The following is a 20743-nucleotide window of genomic DNA, read 5'->3' as shown; positions in this document are numbered from 1 at the left end:
CACAAGGAAAATGATCCCAGGAGAAAATACCTGAGATGCAAGAAGCAATTAAGAACCAAGAAGGTGGCAAATAGAGGGGCAAATCTAGACTAGCATTCACTAAAGAAAACAGTAAAAACAGTGACTTATGTGGTTAAAATAAAATTAAAATACATTAAAAGACAGTGACTGGTGACTAACTTTAGATTGTGACATGTTAAATAAGTAAGCTATTGTAAGTCTTTTTTTTTGGTCAGGCTAGATACGGTATACACAGAGTAAATGGAAATAATCTTAGGGACAGGTGGCTTTGCTGATGGATAGCTGCCAATCAGTCAGTGCGGCCTGAGCTCTAAGTAAGCACTTACATTAATTCCGTTACCAAACAGTAACCTGATAACCAGACAGACTTTAAGGATGGGAGGTAATCTGGGGGGCTGTAAAAGTCCAGGTTGAACAGGAAGTGAACTTTACTAGTTAGTGATTTTTCTTCCTCTTCAATTTGTATCTTTTGAGTTTGTCAAGTCCATTTCCTGGCTTAGGAAAACAGGTCAGGCAACCTCAGAGAAACCTATTTAATTCACATTAGTAATGGTGGCAGGTTTGTTAAGCCAGGAAGCACTGGAATTAAAATGCTTGAAATTATTCACTGGGTCACTGTCATAAGTGTTAGGCTCATCAATGCTCTTTGCTACAAGAGATCTCTTTCTAGACCCACAAATTGGCATCTCTTTTGGCTTAGCAATTTTTACTCTTCCAGCTATATTTTTATTTATAAGTAATTTGCATATGTTTCATTGTTACAAAAGAAATACATGCTCACTGTAGAAATGAATATTCAGACAAATAAAAACAAAATAAAGCAAAGCAAAAACACTGACAGTCTTACTTACCTAAAGACACTCATTCTTAACCCCTTGGTGAATATTTTTTCCTACCTCTTTTATACTGTGTGGTGTCTATGTGTATGCATTTTAACCATCAAGGTGATGGAAGAAATTTTAATAAATCTAAAAGCAGTAAGTACTTAATGAAATAGAAGCAAAAACCGGTAGACTTGATTGGTATAGCCAAAGGCTTTCTCTTGAAAAAGACCAAGAAAATACGTAGACCTTTATTGGTCTTGTCAGAGGTGTTTGAACCAGAGTAACTCCATTTGGAATAGGGGCTGGGTAAAATAGGCTGAGACCTACTGGGCTGCATTCCTAGGAGGTTGGGCATTCTAAGTCACAGGATGAGAGAGGAGGTCCACACAAGATGAAGGTCATAAAGACCTTGTTGATAAAACAGCCTGTTATAAAGAAGCCAGCCCAAACCTCCCAAAACCAAGGGCTATGACAGTAACCTCTGGTTGTCCTTGCTGCTCATTATATGCTGATTATAATGCACTAGCACGCTAAAAGACACTCCCACCAGTGGCATGACAGTTTGCAGATGCCATGGCAATGTCAGGAAGTTACCCTGTATAATCTAGAAAAGGGAGGAACCCTAGGTCCCCGGAATTCGTCCACTCCTTTTCCAGAAAATTCATGCATAATCCACCCCTTGTTTAGCATATAATAAAGAAGTAACAATAAAAATGGGCAACCAGCAGCGCTGGTCCTGCTCTGTCTATGGAATAGACATTCTTTTATTCCTTTACTTTCTTAATAAACTTGCTTTCAGTTTATGGACTAGCCTTGAATTCTTTGTTGCCCAAGATCCAAAACTTGCTCTTGGTGTCTAGATTGGGACCCCTTTCTGGCAAATTCTCATCTACGGAAAGAAGTAAAACACACAAATGAACAGCATGTGGAATATGAACAAGGACATGACTATTAATAGACATAAGAAGAAGAGTGAAAACCTAACAGAATACAATATTTATAAATGTGTAAGAATGCTATTAAGATGCTTCGGGGAAAATGCTTAGTAACTGGTAGCCACGTGAAAGTTGTCATCTACTGACAATAAGGAATCTATGCCATTTCATTTGGGCACATTTACGGCAAGATCAAGATCCTAGGTGTAGCCCTGGGTGGGGGGGGGGGAGGGGCGTCAGGGAGTTGATGCAGAGAGAAGATTGTGCCTCTGGTGTAGGAACCAAGGACTGTGGACAGTTCAGCCACAGCAGGTGGGTTGTCCACGTGAATTAGACGGACCTTGATGTGCTCTTTAAAGCTCATGTTGTATTACACTGAAACCCTATCAACACTTTAGTTCTTACTAACAAATAAATTACAGACTGAACTCCTGAATCGTTTGCAGCCATTTTTTAATTCCAAACATGTTTTTGTAAACCTGACATATTTCCCAAACAGTGCAAGTGAATTAGAAGTGACTGCTTAGACTTTAATACACGTGACATGGTGAGGCAGTACACCCTCCCCCCGCCCACCAAAATTCCTCAATGGAAATGCACGTGGATGCCTCAGTAATGTTCTGGAAGTGCAGATAGCGTGGGTGCCTGCCATGCAATTAATCACTCGGAAAGCTTTTAAACTCACTCTGCAAATCACACCGTGCACATTAGAATTTAAAAATACAAAACCTTAACACAGTCTGAAATCTAGATCATTGTGCTATAGAGCACTGCACCATGTTGGGCAATTTGTTCCTTTACGCCCCCACGTGCTGAAAGTTCAGAGGCCATCCTAGAAGTTTCATTTCGGCCCTACTGGCTCTGTATTCTCCCTTCAGCCGTTCTTTGTTTCAGAAAATATCCTCCACTGTGTATACTGTTACTCTATATATCAAAATATCAACTAAAAACGAGCATACTAAAGCATTTCTGAAACGATGCTTGCTTTCTGCCTTTTGTCTACTAAAGGCTCCAAGTGACAATCCTTTCCAGCACCTCTAAATTTTGAGAAGTTTGAGCCAAGCATACAGTTCACCAGATGTATGTTTCACAGGTAACCCAGACGAAACTGCAGGCACCTGGCCATAATGCCTTACCCCAAAATAAAAGCCACAAATAACCTTTCAAAGAGCCGCCATGCATGATTCAACAGGTAGCATACAGCGCGCGGAGGGCTTGGGGATCTGCTTGACTTCCGCATGGAAAACAGGATGCTCCCAGGAGTGCTGCCGGGATTTTGTTTTAAATCTTGTTGCCTTTGGCTCAAGGGCAGCAGCTACACAGCTTGGTGAAGGAGGACTTCCTACTGGATCTTCCACAAAGTCTGCCATACCTCTGAGTACCCACAATGCTGACAGAGGTTTCCTCAAGAACTGCCTGAGGAAACCTCAGCACTGAGTGATTTGGGATGGATGCCTGTCACCTGCCACCAAGCCAGTGGTTCCTGCCCCTCCTGCTGGTGTCCCCTTGTTTCTACACTTCATGGCCTCTCCTTTGTGACACGTCTAAGCCTCACTTGGGGGATGTTCCAAACTCTCCTGAGTCCTACGTAAACTGAGCATAAGCAAAACATTTTTTTTAAAAAGGGGCACTATTTTACTTAACTTTTACAAAGATCCTTTTTCATATTTAAAAAGCATTTCAGTTCTCTGAACAGGTGGTTAAAACCACATTGAATATGCAACTTAAAGCTGAAGGAACTGAAATAATGTTGTCCAGGAGAACATCTTATAGGATTCCACGAAACCCACAGAAACAGGAAGGGGAGAAAGTAGAACATACTGCAGAATGTTCAAACAGTACTATGGAGGGTAACACAGATGTATCAATCCACCCTATCTGCTTCCCCTGAGAGCATACAGAGGGCTTCTGAACTGGGAAGGAGCTGGTGAACTGCCCAAGTTGAGAGCGTGCTAACAACACGCTTGACTTCTCTATCACTGTGCAAAACAGATAACTCCTCAGCAGAAAGAAAGAGGGGAAGCCAAGTTAGAAGTGCTGAAGAATCAGCCACTGTGACCCCACGGCAGCCTGCCCCTGGTTTAGGTGTGACCTGCACTCATAGGGCTGGGGAGGCTACTCAGCATGATCAGACCAGCAGAGGCACCATCCTTTCCCAGATGGGTTCCTGGGGAGGCTTTCAGTATCTGTTCGTGGTGATGCCAAGTCAAAATCTTAGTGACTTCCTGGGTAGACAACTCCTCATGTGGGTCCACCCATGCAGAATCAAGCAGAAGCAAACAGTTCCCAGCTCTGAGACTGCCTACAGGAGTCCACCCTTCTCCAGTGGGGCTTTGCTGGCTGGCAGAACGTGGGCGAGTCACCCTTCTACACTGTCACCCACGCACCCACAACCCTTGCAGGAGCCAAGTTAGTTGCTCTAAGTGCATGCGGCCAAAGCTGTTGAGTGCTGTTCCAGGAATATCACATAAGACTCCTAAATGATTCCTTAAAGAAAACATGGCATTATGAACAAGAGTCCGTCAAAGAAGGCTGCAAATGGCATCCCATTAAAAAAGTCCACATTTCACATGCCATGGCATTTTGCCACCCTGAGGCAAAATGTGCCTGAAGTGTTCTCTGGGGAACCTCCAGCACCTAGTACAGCACCTGACACACAGCAGGGGCCTCGTAAATGGCTGCTGATAAGGGACTAAAGCCTACCCAAGCCTGCTTTTCTTATTGCTTTTGATACAACTCATAAGTGAACTCTGAGAGCTGGTTTCTTGGCCTCGTCCTGCCCCCTGTAGCTACCTCTGTGCATCCGTCCCACAGTTAGATGCAACACCCCGACTTCTAGGATCAGCTTAGTTCATGCCATTGACCCTTGGTTTTGGGGTCTATTCTCGTGTTCACCAGGAAGGGAAGCATGAGGCTACCTCCCTGCAGCAGAGTCAACTGCATCATAAGAAACCAAAAGACACACCTGCTCCATGCCAGCTTAGTACCCGCCCCTCACCCTTCACAATGTTGCCAAAACTTTAGATATGGTTGTATTAGCCAAGTCTGTGTATTAAAACTCTGTCTTCCAGAATTGAGTTTGGTGTCTTTTCAACAATGTTTACAGACTCCCAACATGTTAGCTTCCAGTAAACAAGGTGCTATAAGAAAGATCCTTGGTCTAATATATTGTTCCATCCCCACTGGATGCCATGTGTATGCATCTGGCGCTTTGGTAGGCTGTAATAAGCCATTAGGACTCTGTTAGACCCTGCTCTTAGCCCCAGGTTTTCTGTCTTATTAGATGGTTATCCATCAGCAGGAGCAGCAGCCATAGCTGCTAACAGTTACTGAGTGATCACTGTGGGCCAGGTCAGTGCTGAGCATGCTACCTCCATCATCTCACTGCCCTTTCAGAAAATCACACTGCACTCAGAAGTGGGCAGCATGGTGCATCTGACAACATACCTACTGTCAAACAGAGAGCTTGGATACCGAACGCCGTAACTCAGCACTCACACATACGGGGGACGGGGAGGGACAGTGCTCTGCTCAGATCCCTTTGCATCATTTCCTTGTGTCACCCCTGGTTGAGGATGCACCGGTGGTTTTCCTTTAGAGGACTGCCCTGAGCTACTGGAGCCATTACACCAGCAGGAACTGAGAACAGAACGTGTACATCTCCCCTGGGCGCAGCCAGCCCCTTGCTTCAGGTTGGGACACCTCTGAGACCTAACGTTCCCTCCGGAGCTCCCCTGATCAGGCAGAAGCTACAGTCCATGGAGCTCTCCCTGAAATGCTACACCTTTGCCTGGCTTTCTCTCCTTCCTTGTCCTGCTTCCCCCATTCCCTTACTGCTATCTCCCAGGAATACTTCCTTAATAAGTTACAAATCCTTGTTTCAGGGCCAGCTTCTTGGGAACCCAACCTAAGACTTTTTTAAAAAAATGGTTAAATGGTCCTCTCTGGGAAGGAATCTGCAATCACCACTAGCTGGACAGCCAGGGTGTAGGGGAAGTGGAGATCTCTGAATGAGAGTCCCCAGGAAAAGGCAATGCCTCACAGCATTCAGACCCAGTTCTTTGCTTGGGGGACAATGATTTAGTCCTTGCGGTGTGTGAACTCTGACGCATGATGTCCAGGATGAGATGTCATTTTGAGGTTTACCAGGTGACCACATGGCATTGCTCCAAGCTTTCATCCATCATCTGTGCAGAAGGAGGGGGACATGTCTGCTGTGTAAAGGTGATACATAACAGGCTTCTTGCTAGGGATCAGGTTTTCCATCCAAATTCTTCCTGGGAATCTTCCAATGAAAAGTACACATGAAAAAGCACTTACAGTTCTTTAGCACATGTTAGCACATGACTCCACACCTGACTGAGGCAATAAAGAGGAGAATGTCTTAGGGGTCTTGCCACATCCACAGTTTAGACGCACCACCGCCAGCCTGGTGGATTCATTATGTGAGGTTTCTTCAATGTATTTCATCTGTAGGTCTTTTTAAACAGCAAGTTCCAAAGTACAGTAAGATTTTCATCCTTTAACATTGGTATTCATTGACATGCACTTCCAAGATTTTAGGCCAGATATCAGTGCTTGAGTGAATTATATAACTATTTAATAGAAATAATAAAACATTGATACAAATATAAAGACATAATCAGTATAAAAGGCTTATATTTATAAAAATACTTTAGGTAACAGTTTTCCCCTGAGGGTTGGCCATGCGTGTTGCATCCATAAATACTGCTCGGCTCTGCAGCTCGCTCTCCAAAGTTCGGAGTTCATCTTTGAAGGGAGTGGTGCTGACCCCGGTCATGTGACCCGGCCGACGTGGCTACCTCAGGCTGGCACCTGTGCTTGATAGGATGAAGACAAGAACAGCATCAGTGGGGCCTCCGAAAAATCTGGAGAAGATTTTTTTCTTCCAAATATGGAAGATACAAAGATCAAGGATGACAGGCTAGTGATCAGGTCATGTGACTGGTGTGGCAGCTCACTGGTTTTTCTGGACCCAGTCCCAACTGTCTTCATTCTCTTTCCGGTTCTTCTCAGCTTCGATAATTTCTTTGTACCTTCGGCGGAAGAAGCCCATCTGGAAGGCAGAAAGAGGAGAAGCTGAGTTAGAAGTGCTGAAGAATCAGCCACTGTGACCCCAAGGCCGCTTGCCCTGGGTAGCTGTGACCTGCACTCACAAGGCTAGGGAGGCTCAGAGGACCCCTCAGATTAAACACTGGCAAGAAAAACCCAGGGATCTGACATTTCCCAAGCTTACTTGGCTTCTGATAAACCTATTATCTTGCGAGATCTTGGCCATCTGTGGAATAATTTCGTAAATACCGCTCTCACATGAAAGGCTGCTTAAAGCACCTGCAGGCCTGCATTCTACTTTGCTGTCATTTATGTCTTTCTCTCAACCCCATGGAATTCATGCTGTCTGCGCACCAAAGTCAGCAGCACGTTCTCATCTAGAACAGGCATTTCATCCTGACCCAGGATGGCAATTTCCTCTAGCTCAGTTCTGAAAAGACCCTGCCCTCTGATGCTGCATTTGGTGTTACAACTTTTCACATATGGTAAGACAAGTTTCTAGTTGTTCTCACAGTCCTCACCACCAAACAGTGAAGCAACGTTTGTAGCTCAAAGCTTACCTTTGCTCCCATGCTCGGAGAGGCTTGGCGTCTCTTGTCCTTGGCTCCCTGGCACTGATGGGCTCTGTTTATGAGGTCAGACATCCCTCTCTGCATCTGCCCCGACACATGGCTGACTGTATCGGGTGTGCAATACCCCGGCTCCCTCTCTCCTCGGGTGGGATAACCCTGAAGTGTATGTTCTACCAGTTTCCCTGTGGAGTTCGCCCACAGAGGTAACCAGCTTGATGACACACCTTTTATTGCCTTCCTTCCCTGCTCTCCAACAATTTTTCCTGAGATCACCTTCCAGATAAACAACTTGCCCTCAAATCCTTGTTTTAACCCCCTTGAATGGGGGAATTCAAACAGAGACACATGCTTGACCGCCACACTGCAGGTTTGTGGTATCATCATCTTGCAATCCCCAAGTCATATCTGGAAAGATTCTCTGCAGTCTGCTGCCGACAGTGCCCGCATATGTAAGACAAACCCTGCACAAAGCGTGAAGCAAACCCAGCTGTCATGGGCACCTTGAATGTCTTTGTTGCCTGCATATTTGTCCTCAGGCTTCTTCACTGTGAGCCACCCTGATGGTCAGAAGCTCCCCCGAAGAGGGGAAGGCGGGCGGAGCTCAGGAACTGTCTGTTGCCACCATCTTTCTACTACCTAAAGGAGGCTTATTGGCTAAAGATGAGAACTGCCAAGAGAGCCACAGGTATCTTCACCCACGTTGCCCAGGAGATCCTGAGCATTCGCTGTGAGTGGAGTCGATAAGGTGGTGCAGTTTGAATGACCGGGAAAGAACAGAAGCGTTCTTAGAACAGCTGGCAAGAGTCTTGCATTGTTAGCATCAATCCTCAAGGCCGGTTTTGTAAACAGACACTGAGTTCCTGGTGATTTCGGTCCTGGAGGTTTCTTCCCAGCGTAAGACCACATTCATCAGCATGCCACGTTCTGACACCCCACACATAGACTTTTCTCCCCTTAAACCTCTTCCACCTTCTCCCTGCTGCAAGAGATGTGGCAAAGGTGCTTGGCCAGAATCTTCTGGATAATTCAGAAAAAGTCATAGTCGTCATCCCCACAGCACACCCACAGAAGGCCAGAAAAGCAGACAAAGCCTGAATGGAAATCTAGGAAGCTACTGCTCGAGATGTTATTCTTTCGTGATAGCAATGCGGTTGGCCAAGAAAACATGACCAGACGTGGCTGGTCACATGCTCTGAGGGAGAACGTAATCACGACACTGTGGCCGGATGTAACAGGAAAATAAGATTCTCTAGCATATACCCTCGGCTGCTGATGTTGTAAAGAGTCAGTCATACCAGGTCACTCCGGCGTAATTCCGGAGAAGTCACATTTTCCTCCCATGGCACTATCAAGCAGAACTTAACAGTCTTCCCCTTAGGATTTGTCCTAGGACTCCTTGAAGGCAGGCTTTGTGCTTTCAACCCCCAGCACTCAGCGTCTCACCTGTCCCTGGTACCAGTGATAAACTACAAAGATGCCCGCCCACCCTCACCCCTGCTATGTCCACGCCCTTTACCACGTGACTCTCCAGCTCTTCCCATGATGAGGTGGAGTCTATTTTCCCAGCCTTGAATCTCTGCTCAGACTGGCTTTGACAACTGGATGAGAGGGAGGAGATGCTGTGTCTGTTACACACTGAGTCCCCAAGGGGCCTTGCACACTTACTTTCTCAGAACCCTGCCGTTTCCATACAAATGCCTATGTCTAGCCTGCTAAGAGACCACTTTTTTTTTGAAGCCAACTCCCAGCTGCCTGCAGATGTACATGTAAGTCTCGCTAAGATTGAAGACCTGCCCTGTTCAGCTAGGTCCAAATTGCCAACCCACAGAACTGTGACCCGCGTAGAGGGATATCACTTTTAAGCCACTGAATACTGGGGTGGTTTGTCATATAGCATAAGTTAACTGAGACAGACTCGATTTTTTTTTTTTCTGACAGTGAATCAGACAGTTGACAGGGCTCTAGATTAAAGAGCACCAGTCAGTGTGTCTTGCTGAACTGGACTTTTCAACTTTTTCTTTTTTTTTTGAGACAGAATCTCCCTCTGTCGCCCAGGCTGGAGTGCAATGCTGTGATCTGGGCTCACTACAACTTCCGCCTCCTGGGTTCAAGTGATTCTCCTGCCTCAGCCTCCCGGGTAGCTGGGACTGCAGGCACACGCCACCACCCTGCCCAGCTAATTTTTGTATCTTTAGTAGAGACAGGGTTTCATCTTGTTGGCCAGGCTGGTTTCGAACTCTTGACATTAAGTGATGCTCCTGCTTGGCCTCCCAAAGTGCTGGGATTACAGTTGTGAGCCACTGTGCCCAGCCTGAACCAGACTCTTCTCGTTCATCTCTAAGAACAAAAGCTGGCTCACTTTCTCGTCACTGTGCTAGTGTAAGGATTTGATAGTGTGTGTGAATAATCTGGAAAGGATTGTTTATAATCCTGAACTCACTTTTACGTGTGGCTTTCATGCGCTCAAGTTTTTATGTATGTCATAAAAACTTTTTAAGTTACCAACGAGGTGAAGGCACTGTCATCGCTCACAGGCACCCAGACACAAGCTCACTTCTCTCAGTGCAGTGGTGTCAACGTTAGGCCTGAAGATCACCCCCTGCCCACTGCTGGCTGAAGCGGCCTTGCAAACTCTATGTCCCACCCTAACACTGCAGGGTCTCCCGTCCTGTTCCCAACACATCCCATGCGTCGTCTCTTAGATGGGAAGTTGGAGCTACCAGTGATGTGTGTCTTCCCTTTTTTAGAGTCTGAAGACTATTTCTGAAAACATAATGCACTCTCACGGCTAGGGAGGTGTGGGCAGAGTAGCGCAGGTGTTACACTGTGTTTAAGGTGCTGGGGGACACCACTCACTTCACTGATGTGTAAGTTTATTATAACTGTTTCCAACAGATGGCAGTAGAGTGTCTTGTTCGCATAAAATCAGAGTTTTCTGCATTTGTTCTGACAGATGGCAGTAAAGGGTCTTGAGGAAGGCATGCTGTTGACCATTACAGTTTACACAAAGGTGCCCTATAGTCTAGTGGTGGCTCTGTCAAACTGGTTGTTTCTTATAGGATGAAACTAATTTTATTTCAAAAAGAGAACGTCACCCCTGTGCTTCTGCACAAGAGCCTAGTTTTGGCTTTTGAGGCAGTTCCCACTGACAGAGAGTACTGGTCCTACCCCAAGAGCTGCCACCTTAGGCTTCTCTGGCGCCACAGGGTCTACTCAGAAGGGATGTATGGAAGCGATGTGGCATAAGGGTCCCAGAGTCCTCATCACTACCCAAGCTCCAGCTGCTACCCCCGGGCCACAGGGAAGGTCATTTTTCCTTCCTTCCTTTCCTTCCCTTCCTCCATTCTTCCCTCCCTCCTTTCTTTTTCTTTCTTTCTTTTTTTTTTTTTTTTGAGACAGAGTCTCCCTCTGTCACCCAGGCTGGAGTGCAGTGGTACAATCTAAGCTCACTGCAATCTCCTCCTCCTGGGTTCAAGTGACTCTCCCTGTAATCAGCCTCCTAAGTAGCTGGGACTACAGGTGCACACCACCACGCTCGGTTAATTTTTGTATTTTAGTAGACACACGGTTTCACCATGTTGGCCAGGCTGGTCTCGAACTCTGGCCTCCCAAAGTGCTAGGATTACAGGTGTGAGCCACTGTGCCTGGCCTAGGAAGGTCATTTTCTGGCTCTGAGCCATAGTGTCTTTGTCTCTGCCTAAGAAATCAATGACATTCTCAGACCCTTCTAGCCCTGAAACATCGTGACGGCTTTTCTCCCATTTTCCCCAAAGTGAATTCAGGACTCTAGACTATGGGCCAAATAGCTGGGAACTCAGGACCCGCTAAGGGGAACAAGGCACAGAGTCTTTGTCCCATCTCAATTTTTCTCAAAGATTTTTGAGAAATTTTTTAAAAATTCAATTTTCAATTTTTAAAACATTTCTTTTTGAAAGAAACAAAACAGAATTTAATAACATTTGAAATGATTATGAGGTCTTTGAATTCATAAAACAAATGCAGTTATGCTCACTTATTTAGCTTAAAATTATTATTATTTTTTTAATAGAGACGGGGTTTCACCATGTTGGTCAGGCTGATCTTGAACTCCTGACTTTGTGATCCGCCCACCTCAGTCTCCCAAAGTGTTGGGATTACAAATGTGAGTCACCACACCTGGCCCACTTATTTAACTTTTATAGTCTTTTGAATTGTGGTATTTTAAGGTCAACTTTCCTGATGAGGAAAGTAGGCAAGCCTTGATGGAGCTGCACACATAGCTCTCGATCAGATGTCTTGCAAGTGTCAGAATTAGGGAGTTAGTAAATCTAGGTTTCTTAACTCATGTAATATATCAACTATCTGAGAATCTCTTCAAGAGTGGAAAAACTATCAGTTCTCTAGAAACTCAAAATAAGCAACCCATGAGAATAAGTCACCGAAACTAATTTGCAAGAACCAGAAACCATGTTATCTTCTAAATCCCCTAAAGGCACTCTATGATTCCCAGCACTTCTCAATACATGTAAGTCAATCAATAAAGAACAGATCTTCCCAGCTAACATTTTCTAATAGAATGTCTGTTAGGAATGAGGAAGTGAAAAACTAAATTTAGCAAGGTTTTTGTTATCCCCTTCAGTAAAGATAATGACTTAAACTAAAGATAACGGCTGACGATAAAATATAAAGACTAAAGACTAAAGATAAAGATAACTGCAGATGTGACTCTCAATTTGAGGATCTAACAAGTACAAATGATCTCCAAATTACCATATCTTGACTTAACAAGTTTTTGACTTTATGACTTATTAAATGCATTTCTGACTTACAATACTGTAAGTTAAGGAGCACCTGCAGTTCCTTTGCCTAAGAGACACGTGGTCTAAATCTGTAATTCTTCATACACATCCAGGAAACCCACGAGCCCCTTCAGCCTGCTGCAGTGCGTCATAGCCAGCCCTACCTATTCCATTACTGCCGGGATCTAAAGTCTCCCCATACTCAGGAAATTAGCACGCCCCAAGGTTAAGTAGGCCTCCTTCAGACATACAACACCCACTCATGTGAGCACACATGGGTGTCTTGGGAAAAGCTTTGAGAAGCACTGGGCAAATCTCTGTTTTTCTTGCCAACTGAGCCCACCCTGAGGGTGCTGGGAAATGATTAATCATGGGCTAAGCTGGACGCTCAGCAGCCCCACACTCATTTCCAAGCTGATGGAGTCAATGTTTTTCTGCATTTTTTCTGGAACTTTCCAGCGCTTGCTTCACCATTTGAGGGGCAAGGGGCTCTGTTAACTGTTCTGTCTGTGGCAGAAGAAATATAGAAACCCTAGAGGAGGGAACTCAAGCCAAGCTTTGCCTGGCTGGAGGCCGAAAGAACAGTGTGCTTTGTGGGTTTTGTGTCTGCTGGTCCTGCAGCTCCAAAGAGCAGCTCCCTGAACCCTCATAACAGACATATACAATTTTCTGATACAACCATGTATCCAAAAGCTGCCAGAGAACTCCTAGGGAAACAAGAGATTGCCCCTGAACAGCCCTACTTAGATGGCTGTTGCATGAGGCAGGACGCCTGACCGAGTTCTGGGGTGTCCAGCCGGCAGCAGCCTCTTCCTCCCCAGGCCCCTGCAGGGTGAGAGGGACCAGCTGGACAACGCCATGGCGTCTGGTCTCTAGGGGGATCCTGCCCACTCCCCGGCCTTTTGGTTGCTCCCTAGACAGTGATTCTGAGGACCTGGGACAATTCCTTTTTTGGACTAACGCAAGACTTCATGTTCGTAGTTCTCTTCAGTTGCTTGACTATTTACATAACACGTCTCTGTCTTGAGATGTCATCAGGGCAACATCAGCCCAATATTTACTCCCAGACATAAACAAGCCCCACTGCATGTCGCCGGCACACGGCTCTAACTGAGGCAGTGTGAAGGGTGTGTGTGCAACACATGGGCATGTGTCTGTGCATTTTCTTTTTCTTTGGAAGAGAAGCAAGGATGCCCTCCCAGCCCAGTTTGAAGGGAAGGTGATAACCCAGTGACCTCTGGAGGGGCTGCCAAACCTTACACATTCTCTGAGCCATTTCACAGATTTGTTTTTTTAAGTGTTTTTGCCTTAGGTCAGAAGTAATGCTCTCAAATAAAAACCATGAGCCCAAAACCAGCTCTAAAGCAGCAGGCTCTTGGAGCAGCCCCAGCTGACAGAGGGCTTGAGGCAGCCCGTGTTGGAGGGCTGGCAGACACATTCTGCAGCCTGCCTCCTCTCCACTTGAGCAAGCAGGTCCTGGGCCTCCTGGGAAGAGATGGCCACAGCAGTCTCATTTCCCTTTGCTCCAAGCCATCTCGGTTTGCAAAAGGGTCAGATGGGAGAGAGAAGGCCCTCAGCTGACAGCAGTGAGGGAGGGTGTGGAGCTCTCTCCTTTACTGAGGGGTGGCCTGTATGTTTTGGTCAACTGCAAACAAACAAGGACAGAGCCGCGGAGGGGAGGAGGGTGTAAGGGAGGCAGAGAGCAAGACAGGGAGGGAAGAGCTTGGAGCCCTAGGTGAGGGGAGGGGGGTATCATTCTTCGAAAGGAGAAACACCCCTTCGTCTTCATTCTTTCCGTAGGACCCAGGCTGGCTTAATGAGCTGAGGGTGTTTCTTAAAGGTGCAAGTCACGCAGAAAGTCATGATCCCTCCTGCACCTCTGAACAATTAAACATTTTCCTCCTAAACAGGCTTTTACGATTGTCTTGAAGAGGTGCCAGGCCCAGGCATCTTCCAGCCTAGTCAGGAGCTGAAGGAAAGGAGAGGGGACTCACTTGGACTTTTCCCCTTTTAAAAGCGCTTCATATTTCAAAGTTTTCTTCCTCACAGTGGTTTGGCTGGCTACCGTAATCCTCGCACATAAAGTTTAAATTACGGCTCCCAGTGTCTGCTATCATCTCGGCTTTGGGAAGGCTGATTAGGATCCATTTCAGAATCTGAAGAAGGGTCTGGTTAGCTTGGGGCCCTCATTGTGGATTTTGTGTCAGAGCCAGGCAGGGCCTGCTGCCGCCAAGCCTGACAAGATGCCTGAGATGCCAGTGGATGGGCTTTCTGGAAGGCCTCGGGGAGCTGCGCGGGGTCAGAGGCAGATGAGGGGCTGGGCTGGCTGAATGCATCAGCAGGGAGCCTGGAGCTCAGCTCTGGAAAGGCACTGGCTGAGCCTTCGGGTCTGCACGCTTTATGCTTGCAAGATGGCTGGCACCTTCATTAGACAGAGAGTGTGGTGCTTTCTGTTTTAGGTAAACAGTAGCACCACAGTGCACGTGTAGGCAGGGCCTGGGGCTGGTGGCACAGGGCTAGTCCTGCTCACCTTTCAGGGCTTTGCTGAAGCTGATTTTCCTAAAGGTCTTTAAGGCTAGGTGAGGGCTCTGTTGTTGCTGAGGTCAGGCACGGTGGCTCACGCCTGTAATCCCAGCACTTTGGGAGGCCAAGGCGGGTGCATCACTTGAGGCCAGGAGTTCAAGACCAGCCTGGCCAACATGGTGAAACTCCGTCTCTACCAAAAATACAAAACTCAGCCTGGCGTGGTGGCATGCACGTATAATCCCAGCCACACTGGAGGCTGAGGCAGGAGAATTGCTTGAACCTGGGAGGCGGAGGTTGCAGTGAGCTGGGATTGCACCACTGCCCTCCAGTCAGTTTGGGTGACAGAGTGAGACTGTCTCAAAAGAAAAGAAAAGAAAAGAAAAAGGCCAGGTGAGGGCTGTTTTTATCGATCTTTGTCTCTTTGCCCAGGGCCTGCCACCTCGTACAGGACCCACTACTTCCTGCCTAATGAAGGTGCTGGCCATCTTGCAAGCACGAAGCGTGCAGACCCGGGGGCCCGTGTGGCACTGTGAATGCTGTGCATGGCCAGCTGCTCTGCTCGGCTCTCAGTGCCATGTCGCAATTCGCATTCGTGCAACACTTTTGGGAATAATCACTTTGGGCTCGGGGGCTCAAGGCAGCAGCAAGGGACCACAGGCAGCAATGCCAAGAGCTACTCTCGAAGGACATTCAAGAGCCATGGTTCTGCCGGGTGCGGTGGCTCACGCCTGTAATCCCAGCACTTTGGGAGGCCGAGGCGGGTGGATCACGAGGTCAAGAGATCGAGACCATCCTGGTCAACACGGTGAAACCCCGTCTCTACTAAAAATACAAAAAATTAGCTGGGCATGGTGGTGCGTGCCTGTAATCCCAGCTACTCAGGAGGCTGAGGCAGGAGAATTGCCTGAACCCAGGAGGCGGAGGTTGAGGTAAGCCGAGATCACGCCATTGCACTCCAGCCTGGGTAACAAGAGCGAAACTCCGTCTCAAAAAAAAAAAAAAAAAAAAAAAGAGCCACGGTTCTGTAACGGGAAGAGGACTTCAACACCGTCCCCGCTGTCTTCAAAGGCCCTCAGTGAAGTGAGCAACCGGTCAGCAGTGGCAGCTGGGTACCACTCAGTGGCTTTCTCCTTGAAAGGAACGGAGGGAATATGGCATTACGTAGGGAATATGGCAATAAGCCGGAAACATCACGATCTCCCATATAAGACAAATATGAGGCTGGAGTTTAGGCCATCAGTCAACAGGTCTTTGGCTTACTGCACCATGCTGCCAGTGTGATGCCAAATCACTATTCACTACAATGTAATGCATCTTTCTTAGGTTGTACACATGGGAATCAGAGTTGACAAGAGGTCTGAAGCTGAAGTTCTAGAAATACATAGGTCTTTACAATAATCCTACATTTCATTTGCCCTTTTACCCTCTTATAAAGTCATCACATAGTTAGGCTTTTAAGGCAAAAATTTTTTTTCCCCTAAAGAAATCCCCTCCACCAAGCCCCTTATTACAAGATTGCCTGAACAGACTGCACACGCTGACATAAATGCTGCACCAAGATTTACCATCTGCCTCCTCTTCCCCAAAGAAGCTCGATTGTGATTTTATCTATGACACTATGAGAGAGAGATGAGGTTTCATCTACTTTAAAACAGAACTTCGAGTTAGGCGAATTTTTCTTTGTAACAGTGAGTTTTAAAGAAAAGTCACGGTGGCTCACACCTGTAATCCCAGCACTTTGGGAGGCCAAGGCAGGTAGATCACTTGAGGCCTGGAGTTCAGGACCAGCCTGGCCAACATGGTGAAATGCCATCTCTACAAAAAATACAAAATTTAGCCGGGTGTGGTGGTGTGCACCTGTAATATCAGCTACTCGGGAGACTGAGGCAGAATTGCTTGAACCCAGGAGATGGAGGTTGCAGTGAGTCGAGATCATGCTATTACACTCCAGCCTGGGTGACAGAGTGAGACTCAGGGAAAAGAAAAGATAAAGGTGAAAGCTTTCACCAACAGAGTAAATGATGACATGCTGCTGTGGGCTCGCATTTAAGAGAGCTGGCAGCTGTCACTGTGCTCTCTTGCAGCCTAAGCCACCACAGAAAAAGTCAGACCATCTGCTGGAAGGACCACATGTAGAGGCCCTGAGTTGACAAGGAGAGGGAGAAGGACTTGACTGAATCCAGACTTCCAGCTGCCCCTACCAAGGTGCCAGGTATGTGAGTGAAGCTGTCTTGGACTCTGAAGACCACCTCAGCCACCAGGCAAATGCCACTAAGTGACCGCACTCAATGTTGTATGCAGCAGAAGAATCACCCAACCAAACCCTTCCTGGATCCCTGACCCAGAAATCTGTCTGATGTAATGGTTGTTTTAAGCCACTCAATTTGGGGGCAGTTTGTTATGCAGCATAGCTAGCTGGTGTGATAGAACAGCCTGCAGTTCAGGCAGCAGCAGCACTGACAACCATGAAATCCTGCAGGAGGGAACTCCTTTGGGGTATCTGCCTAATTGTTCCCTTTTCTGAGAGTCTCTTCCCCAGCATCCCCTAAACCATCCTCCTGAATCCTCCTCTCACCCTAGCCTCCGGGGAGACATGTGGCCACGCTGGGCCGGGTGGATTCTCTCCCTGCCAACTCCCTTCCTCCCTTCCACAGTTGACAGGAGTGGGCATTTGACTCAAGCTGGGCCATGCAGATCCTGTCTCCCAGACATGTGGGACCAGGGATCAGAGGTGGCTGGTCATTCTGCATCTGTGGCCAGCAGTCCTTGAGATGCAAGTTTGGAGGGGCTGGAGGCAACCATCTTCCTATGGTGTGTAGGGAACCTAGAGAAAGCTGGTCTGCGGTGGAAGGAGTGCAATGCAGGCGTGCAGTCAAGCAGAGAGAAGGGGCTTCCTTCTGTTGACCTTCCCTCTGCCAGGTGGGGATGACGGGGAATGAGGCAAGCGCAGCCTTGTCTTCCAGCCTCCCGTAGGCACCACGCACTCAGAAAGCCCAACACCAAGCTCCTCTCTTCCCAGATTATTTCAAATCCTATATTCCCCACCCTGATGAAGGGCAACCATCCTTTGTCTGAACTAATCACAAGGAGAGAGCTACTCTTTCTTTCTCCTTCACCTGCAAGTCCAACTGGTCAGCAAACCCTGCCTGTCCTGCCATGACCCATGGCAGTGGCCCGGCTCTTGCCCTCACACTGTCCCCAGATCTCTCTCTCTTTTTTAGAGACATGGTCTTGTTCTACCACCTGGTGTAGTGGTGTGATCACAGTTCACTGTAACCTCAAATTCTTAGGCTCAAGCAATTCTCCAGGCTTGGCCTCCCAGAGCAGTGAGATTACAGGCATGAGCCTCTCTCTCTCTCGACACAGATCTGGCCTCGCCACCGCTCTGCTCACTGACCTCCCATGCTCCCCCTTTGTCCTGGTCAGCGGTGGCCTTCACAGCTACAGCAGATGGTCTTGCTGGAGGTCAGTGATAGCCCTCCTGTGACAAACTTTACAAGCTGCTCCCTACAAACCCTGCTTATTTTCCCACCTCTTCCTTCCCTCTAGACGGAAACTTCATCTGCCCTTCCCTGCCTGGAAAACTCAAACCACGCTCAAGGTCAGACTGGAATGACACCTCATTTATGAAACGCCTTCTGGCTTCTGTGTGTTAAACGCAGTGCTAAACATTTTCTCTGCATAATCTCTACATACCAAACTGCAGGCGATGGTCTCTTTTTTACAGAGGAAGAAACTGAGAGGGTAGGCAACCCTCCTAAGGCCGCACGTCAGGCAGGTGTGGGAGCCAGGATTGCTGCCCACAGCTGCCAGCCTGCAAAGCCACTCATCTATCACACTTCTCTGTGACTTTTAATCCTCCGTCCTCCTTGGGGGCAAGGGAGGGGACTCACGGCACCGTCCCCTCAGTTTCCAGAGCAGTTACTGCACAGCGCTCGCCACCGTCCACGGTGCATGCAGGTCTAGTGCCAGGTGGGGAGGCGGCCAAGGGCAGGGAAGGGCACAGTTATTGCTGCGCCCCAGCGCCTAGTCCAGTGTCAGCAAGTGTTCGAGAAATGGGAGCTGAAATGAGACGCTGCTCTGGGTTGACTAGCAAAGCTGTGCTCACCCAGGTGGCCTCATTCGACAGCCTCCTCAAAGCTTTCCTGCCACCTGTTAGTTATGGCAAGCCTTGGTCTGAGTACACCGTGTGTCCCTGGAGGCTGTGACTGCCCTCTCCCTCCCAGTGTGTGGCAGAGGGTGGAGTCTGCCTTCTCAGGTTGTGGCTCTTTGGAGCCCCCACAGCTGGGTGACCTCAGGGTTCTGCCTACCCATGACAGCATCTCCTGCAACCACGCTTTCTTTAAACACAGCAAAAACAAGACAAAGCCGGTGGCAGGCTGAGGGGCAGAGCCAGGTGGGACGGCCAGAAGGAGGGCATGCAGACCACAAGGGGAAGTGGGGCACAGCCACAACACTGCCCGCTCCATCCTGTCTGGTCCCACACATCTCGCCACAAAGGACACAGCTCCTCTCATTTTAAGAACCCATATAAAGGCAGAAGGAAGTCACGCACACACACACACACACACACGCACACTCACGTGCGGGCACACACCCACACACTCATGCACCAAAGCCCTCAACTCAGCAAGAAGCCTCGTCTTTTCAGATCCCAAACACTGGGCAGGCTTTGTTCTCCACCCACAGACCCGAGGCCTTTGCGGTAGGAAGGAGTTGGAGTTGGAGAAAAGGGAGAATTAAGAATCTATCTGGGAATGCAGATTAAATAAACAACAAATTGGCGGATTTTTTAAAAAAAGGTAACATCCACTATTGGCAAACCAACATTTCTGATACACTGCTTGTGGGAGGGCAGATAGGTATGACCTTTCTAGAGGGCAATTTGCAATAGCAATAAAACATTTAGCCCGGGCATGGTAGCTCACGCCTGTAATCCCAGCACTTTAGGAGGCCGAGGTGGGTGGATCACCTGAGGTCAGGAGTTCAAGACCAGCCTGGTTAACATGGTGAAACCCCATCTCTACTAAAAAAAAAAAAAAATTAGTCAGGCATGGTGATGGGCGCCTGTAATCCCAGCTATTCAGGAAGCTGAGGCAGGAGAATCACTTGAACCTGGGAGGGGGGCTGCAGTGAGCTGAGATCACGCCATTGCACCTCAGTCTGGGCGACAAGAGCAAAACTCCGTCTCAAAATAAATGAATAAATAAAATAAAATAAGTAATAGGCTTAAAATATGCATTCTTTTGATGGTAATTCTGTTTCTAGGCTTTCATCCTAACAACATAATGAAAGATTTGTGCAAATACTTGGCTCCAAGGATATTTAATGTGGCACTGTTAGAAGAAGTGTCAAACTGGGAGCAACCTCAATTCCAGCATCGGGGGACTGGATGAGTAGACTGCAGACACTCTACAGCCTAAGAAGTGCTGGAAGAGTGCTTCAAACACACGGAAAGACGTCCCCACTACCGTCTTCTGGGAAAAACAGGTGTACGTTTTTCCTAGATAAATAAATCAAATCCAGGCCAGGTGCACTGGCTCATGCCTGTAATCGCAGCACTTTGGGAGGCTGAGGTAGAGGCCAGGAGTTCAGGACCAGTATGAGAAACACAGTGAAACCCTATGTTTACAAAAAATTTAAAAAGTGAGCTGGGCATTGTGCATGCCTGTAGTCCCAGCTACTTGGGAGGCGAAGGCAGGAAAATGGCTTGAGCCCAGGAGTTAGAGGCTGCAGTGAGCTATGATCGTGCCACTGCCCTCCAGCCTGGGCAACCAAACAAGACCCCATACTTTAAAAAAAGGGAACCCACTGCTTTTAAATTTAGAGGTACTTCACCTGAAAATATATTGCGTATATTACTGCAAAATTAACTAATACGCTATTCAAAAATAAGTCAATGCTATGAGAACTCCTGGTCTCTATCTATATATGCGGAGAAAAAGGTCAAAGAGCGACCGTGCTATGCTCACCACGGAAATTTCTGGGACATGAACTCCTGGTGTTCTGCAACT

At 47.5% G+C, this 20743-nt stretch overlaps 1 protein-coding gene across 4 annotated transcripts in view; it reads right to left on the bottom strand.

Annotated features, from left to right (window-relative positions):
- Positions 1 to 2216: 2216 nt before the first annotated feature.
- ITGA9 (integrin subunit alpha 9) overlaps positions 2217 to 20743 on the bottom strand; it is a 366875-nt gene continuing 348348 nt past the window's right edge. For all 4 annotated transcript variants that reach the window (XM_032270221.1, XM_032270232.1, XM_032270240.1 and 1 more), the window contains one exon: positions 2217 to 6857. In XM_032270221.1, the coding sequence (XP_032126112.1) occupies positions 6759 to 6857 (99 nt within the window). In that variant the 3' untranslated portion in view covers positions 2217 to 6758. The remainder of the gene's footprint in view (positions 6858 to 20743) is intronic.

This window comes from Sapajus apella, unplaced genomic scaffold, assembly GCF_009761245.1.
Source record: "Sapajus apella isolate SASKATOON/1434 unplaced genomic scaffold, GSC_monkey_1.0 scaffold4, whole genome shotgun sequence".
NCBI lineage: Eukaryota > Metazoa > Chordata > Mammalia > Primates > Cebidae > Sapajus > Sapajus apella.
Note: the sequence above shows the minus strand (reverse complement) of the source record. Positions and strands in the feature narration are given on the sequence as shown.